Source organism: Theropithecus gelada, chromosome 5, assembly GCF_003255815.1.
Source record: "Theropithecus gelada isolate Dixy chromosome 5, Tgel_1.0, whole genome shotgun sequence".
Classification (NCBI taxonomy): Eukaryota; Metazoa; Chordata; class Mammalia; order Primates; family Cercopithecidae; genus Theropithecus; species Theropithecus gelada.
In genome coordinates, this window is record NC_037672.1 from 63,171,775 (window position 1) to 63,189,390 (window position 17,616).

Below are 17,616 nucleotides of genomic sequence, written 5' to 3' on the forward strand. Positions count from 1 at the left end.
ATGGCACAGAAATATTCCAAAGAAATCTATAAATGAAATACCTAAAATCTGTATTTACCAGTGCTGGCCAGAAACTCGAGTTAACTAAAATTACCATGACAAAAGTGCAATAAAGACAAATACTTACTTTTTAATTTCTTCTTCTACTATATTAACTCCATCTTTTTGAGGATTAAGAAATTTATTAGTGGCACTGCCAAAGTCACAAAGTACATAGTTCCCACCATCATTCAACAAAATATTTTCTACCTTAAGAAAAGAAAATCAATAATTAGTATTTTCAAAGTGAAAATTAACTTTTTACAACCATTGTAAAAAATGGTTATTTTTACAAAGTTTATTTTTACACAATAAACACTGAACCGTCTATGCCATATACAAAAATATGTAAATCTGTGTCTCATATATATATATATATATATGCACAGTACACACATATATTTGGGTAGATGTAAGATACCCAAATTATGAGGAAGAACAAATGAACGGAAGCAAAAATATACGATGTCTACTGCTTCTCTTACTAAGAACAGAGAAATGCTTCTTCCACCCCAGGTTGATTTGTACAGGGGCAAAGAAACCCTAAATCCTCCCTAAAACTGCTTTTATGAAAGAGAAGAACTAGTACCTGGCAGAGTCCAGCTTCTCTCTTTTACTATACTTCCACTTTTCTCCTTTTCTGACACTTTTGCTTCTCTATAGGTATAATGGAAACCACTGGAATTCCATCTTTGACTTCCAGTACCATTTTTATTTAAAATACTACACTGAAAAATACAAATTTGACTTAATTTGGAGATCAGGGTTGTAGTAACTAAAATAAATTATTATAGCCAGTTTCTTGAATAGTAAAATGTGGGTTCAGAGCCCAATCTGCTACTAACTAGTATATGGACCCTTGGACAATCTGCTTAACCACTCTTGTGCTATAGTTTCTTTATGTAAAATACGGACAATTAGAATATGAATCTGCCATATGGAACTGTAGTGAACATTAAATGAGTTAAAATATGTAAAGTGCTTAGAACAGTCTGGAATATGGTAAGCACCTAATAAATTACTATTACATGTTTTTTCACAATGTCTTTTATTTTTATGATAGTCTTAGATAAGTAATTCATTTATTTCCATTTCATCAAAATACTGTTTCATTATAACTTTTCTTCTATATTTCACTTTAGTATATTTTAAAAATTTGTACAAAATAAAATTCAGAAAGAAATCTACTGAAAACATATATTTTTTACATATGTTTACACATATAAAAAGAACTAAGCATATAAAATATGGACAATACAAAATTATGCAGTTAAATGTTTTCTGAATTTAAAGAAGAGTCAGCTGAAGATATCAACTTTGTATGCAAAAAAATTAATTAACCATAATAGCACAAAAAATCGTATCAAATTATTAGGGGAAATGGAAAAGCTGCACATTCAAAAGAACTACACTGGTTATCCAAATTAAGGCCAGAGGCCTGCAGTTAAGCATTTCAATCCTGCCTTATCTCCTACTATCATAGGTTTTCTAGATGATATTTTCATGATTAACAGCCTATATTCTTAGTGACATTTTCTCTTTTATCTTACAAGCATTTTATAATAAAATTTCATAAAATTCTGTATAATCAGTCAGAACTGGGATTCAATCATTCAATATTTATTAAGACTCTGGTGTCTACCAGGCACTATTTTAATTGCTTAAACACATCACTAAAAATGAAAAAAAAAAAAGTCTTGACCTTCATGGAGCTTACATTCTAGAGGGAGAAGGCAGAAAATAAATAACAGGAATAGTACATAAGCAAATTATACAGTATCACAGGAAGTAATACGGACTAATAAAAGGTACAGCAGGTTAGGCTGCAGTGATAAATAAGGTGGCTCACAATGGGACTCACTGAGAAGGTGAACCTGAGCAGACCTGAAGGAGTGGAAAGGGTAGCCAGGGGACTATCCAGGCATAAAGCAATTCAGGAAGAGTAGTTTTTGTAATCTCAGTGTTCTTGTGGGCATGAAAGAGGACACCTGTGGTGATAAATTATATCTCTAGCAATATAACGCCAGAATATTCAATATTCTTTGGGGACTTTTTTCAATGTAACAGGTGGGTACCAATATAAGAGGTCAAGAGTCCACAGAAGATGAAGTGACCTTCAAGGTAACCACCACCAAATTAGAGAAAATAACAGAAAACTGTACTAAATTATAAAGAAATAGAAAAAGAGACCCACTTATGGTATCCTCCAGTATCCCTTGAGAACACCTTGATGCTTAATATGGATTACAGGAAATAGGAGGAATGCTGGCTGAACTGAGAGACAATAGTGTGGACAGACGTTTAACAAATATCAGTGAAAATCACATTTCTGTTCAAACGAAACCTTTTAAAGAAGCCTACTATAGAAAACAGGGATGCAGGGTAGAAGGTACAAAATCTGCCTCCACAGCCACGCAAGAAATCCTCAAAGTCAAGTAAACCACAATTTCAAATCTACAGTCATTCTTTACATGACCTCAGGAAATGTAGAAGGGGAGGGAAAGACCAATCTCAAAGCTAGTTTTTACACTGATTTAGATGAAAATAGTCTAAGAACATTTTAACTCCAACTTATTACTTAATCCATAGGTATTCTAAAGTTCTTACCTTCAGATCCCGGTGAATTATTGGAGTCTTACACTGATGCAACCTTGCAACAGCTTCACAGGTATCACAGAATATCTGTAACACTTCTGGCTCTGTAAAACCTGTCTGTAGCTTCTTATTCATTTGATTCACTACCTGCCCAGCTAACCAAAAAAGTAATTTTGAGAGGACATATTTTTAATAAATAAAGTCTATTCACAAGCAAATTAAGAAATGTCTTTATGGCTTCAAGTAATGGGAAATTGGCTTTTTCATAATTCTCATGTAAGGATGCTTATTACATCATACTGTATTGATTCAATGACACATTTTTTCACATTTTACATTTCAGAGATCATCTTAAAATAAAGATCTTATTAATGCTATTGCCCACTTTTTTTTTAACATCTCTGAGATCAAAGCATATCTTATAATACTGGTTTGAAGAAATAGTTATTCAACACCATACTATTTATGGGCTAAACAGTGGTGAACAAAAATAAGGTTTCTGTTATCACAGAATTACAGTCTAAAGGTAGAAGCAATCACACAAATAGATATATAGTAATAATTGTATATCATAACAATAATATGAAAGAACTTATATAAGAAACCTAAATTTAAATTGTGAAGGAAGATGAGGAAGAGAGGGTATCAGATCAGGTCTAAGGAAGTGATACTTGAGATTGAAGGATAATTAGGAATCAACCAGGCAGAGACTTGCGAGCACAATATACTAGCGATAGTGAGTACTATGTACAAATGCCATCAGTTTAGGAAAGAGCTTCATGACTTTGAATAACTCAAAGAAAGCCAGTATGCTTTCTTTACAACTTGATGAATGCTGATATGCTCTAGGAAGCAGAGGAGACAGTAAGGTGAGATGAGACTGGCAAGGAAGACAGGGATCAGCCATATCTTAGATTCTATCTTGAGAGCCAAAGAAACTTCCTCATCTGACTTTCAAAAAAATTTCATCTAGGGTTAGGGGAATCAAAAGAGTCAAAATGGGCTAAGGGGTAGAGTCTATCCAGATAAGAGATAATGGACCAAAATAATTGACTAAAATCAAATTGCCACACATATATAATTAAGCCCTGAGAAAGTTACATATTACAATGTAGAAATTGATAGTCTAATGATAATTCTTAATTATTAACAAAAGGTTAATCATCATTATATTTTAAGAATGCAAATAAATATGTGATTCACACAGAAATCAGTCTAATAAAAATTGAGTTTGGGAATTCAAAAAACATAAAGCATTCATTAACTTGCAACTTTCCTTTAACAAGGTTAGATAAATGAACATATGCTATTTTACAATCTATAAGAAGGTACATATAAACTTGTTCCTTTTATTATTACTGTCTAAGCAGTCTTGTCTTTTCTGAGAATATTTTTCTCATAGAATTTTAAAGCAAAAACAACATTAATTTTACCTATGAATCCCCAACTTTAAGATAACTCAAGTGTAATTAGTTCAGATTATCTCAGAAGACTGGGGCACCTGACCATGCAGCAACTTCCACCACTCCCTCAGTTGGCAGACTCCCTGCCTTTTAATTAAACCCAGCCTTCTCTAGTTTAAGAATAATTAAACAAGATTTTAAAAAGTGCTTTCTTGGTATATATTCACATCCTTGAAATATCCTATCATACCTAAAGAAATCATAACCTTGAACTCACTCCACCTCTTCCAAACTTTCAATGTTATAATAAGCAGAATAAACTTTAAACAAACTTTAATTCCCTTTCTTCTATCCAGAAACCTTTGAAGTAGAAATCCTCAATCACAAAAAAACAAGTCCCCAGAGAAAACCAAAAACTATATTTGGGCTGAATTTCAAATGAAATCAATAAAATTTCATTACTCAAAATCAGAGTTTTCTGAAAATTAAAGCTTAAAAGAAGGTATTCTAATAAAAAAGGTAAAAAGTCAGATTTCGAAATCAAACATTATATACTTAAGGTCTTTTAAAATGAGATGCCCCACCTTTAAACAAGGGGCTTGCAACTTAGCTCAAGCCCAACCAATCAGGTAGTAAAGAGAGCTCACTAAAACGCTAATTAGGCAAAATCAAGAGGTAAAGAAATAGCCAATCATCTATCGCCTGAGAGCACAGCGGGAGGGACAATGATCAGGATATAAACCCAGGCATTCGAGCCGGCTACCCTCTTTGGGTCCCCCCTCCCTTTGTATGGGAGCTCTGTTTTCACTCTATTAAATCTTGCAACTGCAAAATAAATAAATAAATAAATAAATAAATAAATAAATAAATAAATAAATATAAAATAAAACGAGATGCCTACAACTCTCAATTCTTTCCATATTTTCCAAAGAGGTATCATTTCCAAAACAAAAGCTTTTTACACTCTGCCAAATTTCATCACTAATATTAAAAAGTCAACATTTTTCTAACCTCTTAAAAAGGTGTTCAACAACCTCCCGAGTACACATATTAACACTTACTTTAAAAAAACCATAAATGCAACCTACTATTCCATTTAAATTTTGATAATGTGACTTTTTTTATTTTTACAACTGTGATGGTTAATACTGTCAACTTGATTGGATTGAAGGATGCAAAGTACTGATTCTGGGTGTGTCTGTGAGGGTGTTGCCAAAGGAGATTAACATTTGAGTCACTGGGCTGGGAAAGGCAGACCCACCCTTCATCTGTGTGGGCATCATCTAATCAGCTGCCGGCACAGCCAGAATAAAAAGGAGGCAGAAGAACATGAAAAGACTAGACTGGCTTAGCCTCCCAGCCTACATCTTTCTCCCATGCTGGATGCTTCCTGCCCTCGAACATCTCTCCAACTGCTTCAGCTTTTGCGGTTGGACTGGCTTCCTCGCTTCTCAGCTTACAGATGGCATATTGTGGGACCTTGTGATTGCATGAGTTAACACTCCTTAATAAGCTCCCCTTTATATGTATATCTATCCTATTAGTTCTGTCCCTCTAGAAATCCCTGATTAATATAACAAGATTATTCAATTTTATCTGTAGTAGATTGCATTACTGGTCGCAAACTTTCAAACTTGACTTTTTACAAGCACTTTGTCATGTAACTCTGCAGTTTGTCCCAATAAATGAGGCAGATAAATTTCCTGCTCTTTGATTTGGGCTCAGTCATGTGCTTTTCTTTGGCCAACAGAAAAAGGTAAAAGCATCACTGTCCTAGTCCCAAGACTAGGCCTTAAGAGGCCTCATTTGCTTCTACATGCCTTCTTATGTTTCTATCATCCACATGAGAAAACCATCCCCAGGACAGCTTGCTAGTGCCAGAAAGAGGATGATGGACACGTGAATCAGAGCTACTCCAACTAATTCCAGCTAACCACTGTCATGTGAGCAAGCCCTGCCAAAATCTGCAGTGTCACCCTACCAAGCTAAGTTGAAAGCAGCTGGCCCATGGATACACAGGTGATAGATAATAAACGAATGTTATTTTATGCGATTGAATTTTGGGATTTTTTTTTAATTAAGCAAATACTAACAAATATATAATCCATGGGAACATATGTAGAATACTTCCTAAAAACAGACATTAAAAATTCATAAAGTTTCATAATTTATTCACGAATTATTCATAAAATAAATGTGCTCAAAATACCAATAATGATTTCTAGAAGTCTGAGACCTAAAGTACATAATTTCTCTTTATATATTAGCAAATAAAGCAGTACCAAATCACAAATTTACAAAGACAAAAGATAATTACACTTGACAAAAGATTATTGTAAACACTGGATACCTAAAACCATGTAAGGGGATATGAGCTATATAACACATTCTTTTACTCTCTATACAGTTTTATCCCTACATAATAACCAATGTCCCTGAACTATATACATTATATAGGTTCCCTTACTAAAATACCTTGTTAAACAATTTTATGTAATGCAATTAGCTGTTACAGAGGAAGTAAGGGAAGAGTATTTAGTCCTCTATTTTCTGTCCCTCCAAATCACTCCTTCCCCATGGAAGAAAAAGGAACTTATCTAATTGATTCATCTGAGAAATGAGATTGCATATACTCCATTGAGAAAATTGAGCATACTCCATTCAGGCCTTCTGGATTTCTTCTATTAAGAAATAATTGCCCACTTAGAGGGTACAACTGATCTGCAATACATATAGTAACATTAGCAGGTAAAACATCTGAAGAAAACTTTGAACAAAAATAGAGAAAGCATGGTTTGGCTGTGTCCCCACCCAAAGCTCATCTTGAAATCCCACATGTTGTAAGAGGGACCCATTCGGAGGTAACTGAAACATGGGGGCAAGTCTTTCCTGTGCTGTTCTCACGATGGTGAGTAAGTCTCACGAGATCTGATGGTTTTAAAAAAGGATGTTCCCCTGCACAAACCCTCTCTCTTTATCTGTTGCCATCCATGAAAGATATGACTTGCTCCTCCTTGCCTTCCACCATGATTGTGAGGCTCCCCCAGCCACGTGGAACTGTAAGTCCAATTAAACCTTTTTCTTTTGTAAATTGCCCTGTGTTGAGTATGTCTTTATCAGCAGCAAGAAAACGGACTAATACAGCAAGGAAAAGAAAAAAAAATAAAACTAAAATTAGCTGGGCACAGTGGTTCTGCCCTTAATCCCAACACTTTGGGAGGCTGAGGTGGGAGGACTGCTTGAGGCCAGGAGTTCCAGACTATCCTGGGCTACAAAGTGAGATCCCGTTTCTATAAAAAATTAAGAATTAAAAAACTGGCCGGCCATGGCCATGTGCACCTCTAATCCCAACTACTCAAGAGGCTAAGGCAGAAGGATCACTTGAGTCCAGAAGTTTGACATTGGAATCGTAAGGATGACAGAGTGAGACCTTGTCTCAAAAAGAAAGAAAGAAGGGTCAGGGGTGCAAAGAAAAAAAAATGGACACACTGAAATTAATATCCACAGACAACAAAAGATTTGCAGCTAAAACAAGAACAAGGTGTATCTTTTTCCCCAATATCCCTACGTGGTAACAAGGTGTATTTCAGCAAAGAATACTGAGAGAACAAGAAAGAGTCAAGCTGGGAGTGGTGGCTCACACCTATAATCCCGGCATTCTAGGAGGCCGAGGCAATGGATTACTTGAAGTTAGGAGTTCAAGACCAGCCTGGCCAACAAGGCAAAACCCTGTCTCTACTAAAAATACAAAAATTATTCGGCTGTGGTGGTGCACACCTGCAATCCCAGCTACTCAAGAGGCTAAGGCATGAATGAGAATCGCTTGAACCCAGGAGGCAGAGGTTGAAGTAAGCTGAGATGGCACTATGCACCCTCTAGCTTAGGTGACAGAGCAAGACTATGTCTCAAAAAAAAAAAAAAAAAGTCCTTGGAAATTAAAAATAATATAATAGAAATACAAAATTCTATAGGAGAGCTAAAAGATACAGAGGAATGCTTCCAACAAAAAAAGAATAAAGACAATAAGAAAGAAAAGAAAATCAGAGGATTATCAATCTAGAAAGCTCAAAATATCTGAAAGAAAATGAGAAGTCCAGTAAGAGACAACTGAAAATGGAAGACAAAAACTCCACAAAAAGCATACCAAAAACAACAAACACTAAGGCGCATATATCTTGAAATTTCAATACATCGTAGATAAAGGAAAGATTCAAACTAAAAGTGTCCATGGAGAAAAGATGTCACATGAAAAAATTAAGCAATCACAATAACATCAATTTCTCAACAACACTAAGAAAAAAGTGGAATGATATCTTCAAAATTCTGGATCAAAATTATTTCCAACCCATAATGTTTTAGCCAGCCAAAGTAACGATCAATGTGGGCACCGAATAAAAATATGTTTATATATGCAAGGTTTCAAAAATGCTTCTCCCAAAAATCCAGTCAGAAAACTACTGAAAAACACACTCCTCCAAATTAGGGAGTGAAAACAAAGGTGTGGTGTAAGTAGCAGGGAATCCAAGACAGAAGGGAGGCAAAGGGAATTTCCAGAAGGACAGCTAACTGCTGTTCAAAATTAAGCACGATGATGTCTCCCCAAGAGGTGTTTTTAAAGGAAGAAAAAATGAAATCAACACAAATATTAAAATGTCTAAACATACTGCATAATTATTTGTATGTCTATTGGAAAATGTGGTACTAAAATATTAATGTACATGAAGAAAATTAGGCAAATGAAAAACGAGATAATTACTAACTCCAGAAAAACAAAAAGTATAAGAAAATACAATTACAGACACCATTAAATGGGAAAATAAACACTGATTTGGTCCAAAACCTGAGCATATCTATACTAGAAGTAAAATTCCTATCTTTTCTTAGAGACAATATCTAAAACATCAAATCAAAAATAGCACTAGAAAATTTTCTTTCAAGAGCCTCCTCATGCACAGAATTACATACACACTTCCCTTGATTTTCTAAGTCCTTTCTCTTTTGTACCCTTAGGAAATCACTAAAATTATTGATTCTCTTTTATATAATGCAGTGTGGAAATATGGAAGTAAATATAAGAAACATCTCAAATATTTTAAAGGGACTACCTCTGAAGAGGGATGAGGCAGGAAGGTACTGATTTAGCCACAGCTTAAGAGAACTATTTGACTTTTTTTATTTTTTATTTTTTTGAGACAAGAGTCTCGCTCTGTGCCCAGGCTGGAGTGCAGTGGTGCAATCTCGGCTCACTGCAAGCTCCACCTCCCGGGTTCACGTCATTCTCCTGCCTCAGTCTCCTGAGCAGCTGGGAATACAGGTGCCCGCCACCACGCTCGGCTAATTTTTTTCTTTTTTGTATTTTTAGTAGAGACGGGCTTTCACCGTGTTAGCCAGGATGGTCTCGATCTCCTGACCTTGTGATCCGCCCACCTCAGCCTCCCAAAGTGCTGGGATTACAGGCGTGAGCCACCGTGCCCAGTCAACTATTTGACTTTTTAAACCATATACATAAATTACTTTGATAAAAATTTTAAATTTCATATACCGCAGAGCTTGATGATTTGAACACCGGATAACTATTTCTAAAAAATTTTTAAAACAAAATAACGCATTCCTCAAAAAACAGATATGATCACTCTTTTACTTTAAAATAAAATTTGCCCCTAAACTTGAAGGTCATTTGATTCCCCTTTTAAGATGTCTTCTAAGTGACAATTAAATTTATCCAGGGTTATGATTATGCTTGATTCAAATATCTTTTAGAAGTCACAAGTAGTCAAGGGCTATGAGTAAACTCTAATCTAACTAAGAATTAGCACTATAAATGCTAGAATTCAGGAAAATGGGGTAGAAAAAAATGAGTATCTTCTCCTAAAAGAGATCACAGTACAGTACTTTATAGTAGAGAAGATATAAAGAAAAAACGATCGAGAAACATCTGTTTGTTAAATATTGTGTATGGAAATAAGTTACAAATACATCACAGTAGGCACTGTTACATTGATTCACTTCATTTCCCCCATCCTTCCCTCCTTAAAATACTGCAGTAAACAAGATCATACTCTCTCCAACATCATCATCATATCCCTCTTCCTCCTCAACCTTCAGGAAACTGTAAGAGTTCCTGGGATAGTAATTAACAATCATTACTGTCTGAAGAGAATGTAAATGTAAACCAGGGCTCCCTAGAACCACAACTGCCAAATATGGCTTGCAAGTTTGTAGGAAATAGAATTTTGCCTCCACCTTTCCACACATTAAAATTTTAAGGCTGGGCACGGTGGCTCACGCCTGTAATCCCAGCACTTTGGGAGGCCGAGGTGGGCAGATCACGAGGTCAGGAGATCGAGACCATCCTGGCTAACACGGTGAAGCCCTGTCTCTACCAAAAATACAAAACATTAGCGGAGCGTGGTGGTGGGCGCCTGTAGTCCCAGCTACTCGGGAGGCTGAGGCAGGAGAATGGTGTGAACCTGGGAGGCAGAGCTTGCAGTGAGCCGAGATCGCACCACTGCACTCCAACTAGGGTGACAGAGTGGGGCTCCATCTCAAAAAAAAAAAAATTAAATGTCAGGAATTTTTTTATGATGATGATGATGATAAAGGTATGCTACACAAGTATTTATTTTTAAATATCACATTAGGCCCAAATAAAATGTGATTTTCTATATTCTAATGTTTACAAACAACACCAAGAGACTACAAAAAACAGGTTTATATAGATCAAAATGCATCCTGTAAATTTGTTATATTTAATGTTTACAATAACATAGTAGAGCACTGGAAAAATCTTACAACATTAATATTGACACATTATGCTCTTCTTGGTTGGATTTCAAAAGAATTCTATGGAGAGCAAGAACTGTAACTCTGTACCTGCTTAGATTTCTTATTTTAAACTCAATATCACTTTTCTCATTCTGCATTTACATGCTCATATCATAATTGCAGCAACTATGACTAGGTTTTAAATAATGTTTTAACAATATTCCTAATTAGATAATGAAAAGTAAGATTACAGTAAGTGACTAGAATAAGTTAGCAGCTGCCCTGGAAACAACAAAGGTATCTAGTAACCCATTTAAGGATAAATTTTTTATTATAATACAAATGCAAAAAATACTTACCTCGACAATATTCCATTAAGATAAGGACTTCCCATACATTATCACTAATTGAATTAACAGCACAGTCCAAATAACCCACAATATTTTTGTGACCAGATAGCTCTTTCTGGAAAGAAAAAAAAATGAAAACTGGAAAATGCACATTTTAGAGGTATAGAATTAGCAATGGTTTGAAGTCTAAATTAATGTAAAGAACTTCAAAAGGCAAGAATTAAACACGAGTATAGAATCTAACATATTTCAACCAAGCAAAGGCTTCTATGGTTTCAATAAAAAGTTTACCTGCATGTGACTGTAATTTTCTAACAGACAAATATGAAAATTATTTTTAAATTCAACCCTGAAAATGGTTCATTCAAAAGTAATAGTTCCCAAAAGTGTACAAAGAACTTGAGAATAAAATATTAGAACTTTTATATTTGATTTTATCTAAAAAATAAAATAACTAAGCTCCAATATTTATTAACAATTACATTCTCATTTGTTGTGCCTGCAACATATTGCAATTTACGTGTAGCTATTACATGAATTTATAGATACATGCACTTTTAACTAAATAACCTATAAAAATGAACAAGTGGCTAAAAAGATTTCTAAAAAGAAACCATAAAGATAATGCTAATACAAATATACGGAAATAAGAAAATGAAAAATCTGAAACTTCTGCGTCTTTAACAAGATAGTCATCAGTATACAATGAGGTTAAGAATAATAATCTACTCTGTTCTACTGGGAAATTTAAAAACAACTATTAAAAATATTATTTAAAATAAATTTACATCAACTATCATTAGCAACAAACCTAGTTTTAACTATGCAACGTAATTTGAAATAAGGGCTAAGGGCTACTGAACATGGGAATTATTTATAAGGAAGTATACACAATGGGGATGAATCATCAAAAAAGTTGACAGACCACCATTCTAAAGAACTAATCTCCCTAAAAAAGTGTTCAAAAGCGTAAGATTTGAGTGTGCTGCTCCTCATATATCATCTCTCTCAAAATCATACAAATTCTATCGAAAGGAAGAGAGAAGTCTTGTACAATAGTACAAGACTATAATATCTCTACTCAAGTTAGAGAACTTAGTCTAAGCTTCTCCATTATCTTGAGGTAAATCTTTTTACCCTTCTAGCTAATAGCCTTACTTTTAAAAAAGTAAATGCCAAAGCCTAGTCATCTCTAATCTAGCTAAGGAATACAGAAAATAAAAGCAGAATTCAAAAAGGTCAGATTGTGCAAATGCACTTATTTGCTAACAAAAGGGATTGTAATATGTGTTAGTAAAGACATTGATACAAAATAAGAAATCCCCCTCTTAGCAGGTGGATAAATAGGACTGACATTAATAACAAGTGTTGGCAATAACATGGAAAAAGACTTTCCTTAGAACATAAAATGGTTCAGCTGCCATGGAAAATAGTCAACATAAACTACATATGACCCAGCAATTCCACTCGTAGGTATATACCCAAAACAACTGAAACCAGGCACTCAAGCAAATAGATGTATGCATATATTCATGGCAGTATTAATTATAATACCCAAAAGACAGAAACAGCCCAAATGCTCATCAAATAATTTTTTTAAACTGCATCAACAGATGAATGATAAATTGTGTTACAGACATATAACGGGATATTATTCAGCCATAAAAAATAAAAATACTATAATTATGTGAATTTCACTTCAACAATCTTCAAATATACATATGCACCTGTGTGTGTGTTTGTGTGTAAGCACTCAAAAAACCATGAAGAAAAAGAAGATGAAGAGCAGTGGAGAAATGAGAGAACAAGGAATAAGAACAAGAACAAGAAACCATCCAGAGCACTGAGCATATGCAATCCTAGAAAAGAAGGAAATTTTTATTCTACTTGTTTTTTTTTTTTTTTTTTTACTACTTAGGCTAGTTAAGTTAGAGTCACTGAAGTTTTTAATGGCCTATTAAAATATTTTTCACTTTTCCTAATATTTAAAAAGAAGTTTTCCCTTGTTGAAAGATGTCTTGCTATTAGAGTTCACAGAAAAACAATCAACGTTAGAGCATGATATTAAAAGTGAAAAAGAAAACTAATTGCTGTTTGTGAATGAAAACACATACAGTGAATGCACAGGAACAGTAAACACATAATTCAGACAGTAGGATTTTTTTGGATAAGGAGAATAGCAAAGGTGTACCTCATTCTATTGTGCTACATTTTTTAAAGTGGTACTTTGCTTTATTATGCTCTGCAGATACTGCATTTTATACAAATTAAAGGTTTGTGGCAATCCTGCACAGAGCAAGTTTATAGGCACCATTTTCCCAATAGCATGTGCTCAGTTTGTGTCTGTCATATTTTGGTAATCCTTACACTATTTCAAACTTTGCCATTATTATAACAACAGTTATGATAATCTGTGATCAGTGATGGTTGATATTATTATTCTAATTGTTTCATGGCAACACAAACTGTGTCCATATAACACAGTGAACTTAATCAATAAATGTTATATGTGTTCTAACTGTTTCACCAGCTAGCCATTCCTCAGGCTCCCTCTCCAAGAGGTTTCCTACGTCATAAAATACAACAATACTGAAGAGTCCCACAACTCTTGTTTTAATCAAAAGCTAGAAATAGTTAAGCTTAGTGAGAAAGGCACATGGAAAGCCAAAGAAGGGCAACATCTAAGCCTTTTATTACACCAGTCAGCCAAATTTTGAATGCAAAGGAAAAATTCTTGAAGGAAGTTAAAAGTGCTACTCCCATGGACATACAAATGGTAAAAAAGCAAAACAGCCTTATTGCTGACATGAAGAAAGTTTCAATGGTCTAGACAGAAGATCAAGCCAACCGCTACATTCCCTAAAGCCAAAGCTTTAACCTAGAGCAATGCCCCAACTGCCTTCAACTCTATCAAGGCTGAAGAAGTAAGGAAAGCTGCAGAAGAACAGTTTGAAGCTAGCAGAGGTTCGTTCATGAGGTTTAAGGAAAGAAGCCATTTCCAGCACACATTAAGTACAAAGTAAAGCAGGAAATGCAACAAGTTATTCAGAAGATTTACCTAAGATAATTGACGAAGGAGGCTACACTAAACAATAGATTTTCAATGTAGACAAAACAGCCTTCTATTGGAAGAAGATGCCATCTAGGATTTTTAGAGCTAAAGAGAAGAAATCAATGCCTGGCTTGAAAGTTTCAAAGGACAGGCTAACTCTCTTGTTAAGGGCAAATACGACTGGTGACTTTAAGTTGAAACCAATGCTTACTTGCCATTCCAAAACTGCTAGGCCCTAAAGAACTATGGTAAACCTACTCTGTTCTCTATAAATAAAACAACAAAGCCTGAATGACATCACGTCTGTCTCCAGCATGGTTTACTGAATATTTTAAGCCCACTGTTGAAATCTACTGCTCAGAAAAAAAGATTCCTTTCAAAATATTACTGCTCACTGACAATGTACCTAGTCACCCATGAGCTCTGACGGAAATGTACAAAAAAATTAATACTGATGGCTGGGCGCGGTGGCTCTTGCCTATAATCCTAGCACTCTGGGAGTCCAAGTGGGACAGATAACTTAAGCTCAGGAGTTCACGACCAGCCTGAGCAACATGGTGAAACCCCATCTCTACTAAAAATACAAAAAAATTAGCCAGGTGTAGTGGCACCTGCCTATGGCCCCAGCTCCTCAGGAGGCTGGGGCATTAGAATCACTTGAACCCAGGAAGCTAAGGTTGCAGTGAGCCAAGATCACACAACCACATTCCAACCCTGGACAACAGAGCAAGACTTCATCTCAAAAAAAAAAAAAAAAGAAAGAAAGAAATATTGTTTTCATGCCTGCTAACACAACATCCATTCTGCAGCCATGAGTTAAGGAGTAATTTTAACTTTCAAGTCTTATTATTAAAAAATATGTTTCTTAAGACTATAGCTACCATAAATAATGACTTATCTGATGGATCTGGGCAAAGTATATTAAAAACCTTCTGGAAAGGATTCACCATTCTAGATGCCATTACAAACATTCGTGATTCATAGGAGGAAGTCAAAATATCAACATTAACAAGAGTTTGGGGCCGGGCGCGGTGGCTCAAGCCTGTAATCCCAGCACTTTGGGAGGCCGAGGCGGGTGGATCACGAGGTCAGGAGATCGAGACCATCCTGGCTAACATGGTGAAACCCCGTCTCTACTAAAAATACAAAAAACTAGCCGGGCGTGGTGGCGGGCGCCTGTAGTCCCAGCTACTCGGAGGCTGAGGCAGGAGAATGGCGTGAACCTGAGAGGCGGAGCTTGCAGTGAGCCGAGATCGCGCCACTGCACTCCAGCCTGGGTGACACAGCGCGAGACTCTGTCTCAAAAAAAAAAAAAAAACAAGAGTTTGGAAGAGGCTGATTCCAATCCTCACGGATGATGCTGAGTAACTCATGACTTCAGTGAAGCAAGTAACTGCAGACATGGTAGAAAAAAAAAAAAAAAAAAAAAAAAAAAAACTAGAATTAAGTGGAGCCTGAAAGATCTGACTGAATTGCTGTGAAACGAGGAGCTGCTTCTTATGAATGAGCAAAGACAGTGGTCTCTTGAGATGGAATCTACTTCCTGGTGAAGATACTAAGAACACTGCTGAAATAACAACAAAGGATTTAAGAATATTACACAAACATGGTTGACAAAGTAGTGGCAAGATTTGACAGGATTGCCTCCAATTCTGAAAGAAGTCCTACTGTAAATAAACTGCTATCAACCAGTATTGCATGCTACAGAAAAAGCTTTCATGAAAGGAAAAGTCAACTGATGTGGCAAACTTCACTGCTGTTTAAAATCCACTTACAACCAGTGTTCCATTATTGGAACGCTGAGCATGTGGGAGTTATTTATATCCTACTGCTCAAGGTCATCGCCAAGGTCTGATTTTTCACTCATGCAAAAATTCAAAAAATTGCAACCTCCAGCATAAATGGGTTAAGAAATTTCCACAGCTACCCCGCCCCTTCCTTCAGCAACCACTACCCTGATCAGTCAGCAGCCTTCAACATCAAAGCAAGACCCTCTACCAGCAAAAAGAATGCACTTTGCTGAAGGCTCCAGTGATCATCAGTTGTTTTTTAACAACATTTTTAAATTAAGGCATATACCATTTTTTAAGGCATAATGCTATTGTACATTTTATAGACTACAGTGTAGTGTTGTGGTGTTATGATACTATATTGGTTTTTGTCCACAGTTCCTGGTTCATAACTCCCAAAGCCCGAGTCACAGTCTTTTGTCATAATGTTGGGTGTCTTAGGCCCCAGGAAGTAGAAACTTTCCCCTGCCCTCCTTTCACCTGCCCCAAAGCAGGACTCTAATCATTCCCCACCTTTCTGATTGTGGGTCTTAAAACCCTCCCCAGAGAGAGTCCTGCACTATACCCTAGGGGAAGGAGTGCTGACATCATGAAGCTTCCATAAAAACTCAAGAGGACTGGGTTCAGGGAACTTCCAGATAGCTGAATATTTGAGGGTTCCTGGAGGGAGATGTCCCCAGGGAGGCAAAGAAGCTCTGTACCCCTTCCTCCATACCTCATACTCTATGCATCACTTCATTTGTACCCTTTGCAATATCCTTTAAAATACACCACTAATCATAAGTGTTTCCCTGAGTACTGTGAGCCACTTCAGCCACTTCAGCCAATTAACAGAACCTAAAGAGCAGGTAGTAGGAACCGCAACTTTAAGTTAGAAGGTGAAGGCTGGAAGACTCAGCAAGTCTGCTCTTCCATCTTCTCCTTCCTGCTTTATTCTAGCCATGCTGGCAGCTGATTAGATGGTGCCCACCCAGACTGAGGATGGGTCTGCTCTTGTGCTACCTGGAGAATGCAATAAGGAGATACTCTTAAGCAGGGAGCCTCTTTACCCCTAGGGCTGACTCTGGAACTGTGTGAGGTGCTGCTGGATTCTACTGGACACTTGGACAGTGCACTATGAACAGCTCTTAATTGACCAACAAGGAGTTACTTGGTTTACAGACAGCAGTTCCAAAGTGAATGGACAACATTCGTTTGGATGGCTGCTACTTTGATCAAAGAAGGTAAAAACGTATCAGTAAGGTGGGCTGAATTGCATGCAGTTTTTTTTTTTTTACTTTTTATTTTTTTAACAGTAATGGCAGAACTGAACAGTGGTGGAAGCCCCTGTGTTTGAGTTTTTTTACTGACTCACAGGCAGTGATCAGTGGCCTGGCCACACAACCTATGGAAATTTGAGGGGTGCATTAAAGTAGAACACATCAGTGCCCATCAGAAGAACTCCCTTCCAGATCGGGAAAGTGACTGGAATCAGCAAGCAAGTCTGTCCGTGTGCTCCCTGGAGGTGGCCACCTGGGTCCATGAAATGAGCGCACATAGGGGTACTGCAGCAGTGCAGACATAGGATGAATAAAGACGTGTTCTTTTCGCACCCTCACAGGCACATAATGCCAGTAAGAACT

General features: G+C 36.3%; 1 protein-coding gene across 1 annotated transcript in view; it reads right to left on the reverse strand.

The window, feature by feature from the left end:
• Positions 1 to 17,616, reverse strand: part of BMP2K (BMP2 inducible kinase) — a 143,773-nt gene that overhangs the window by 74,175 nt on the left and 51,982 nt on the right. The window contains exons 3-5 of the mRNA XM_025385283.1: positions 11,162 to 11,267; positions 2,647 to 2,789; positions 128 to 249 (exon numbers count right to left, since the gene is read on the reverse strand). Of these exons, the coding sequence (XP_025241068.1) occupies positions 128 to 249; positions 2,647 to 2,789; positions 11,162 to 11,267 (371 nt within the window). The remainder of the gene's footprint in view (positions 1 to 127; positions 250 to 2,646; positions 2,790 to 11,161; positions 11,268 to 17,616) is intronic.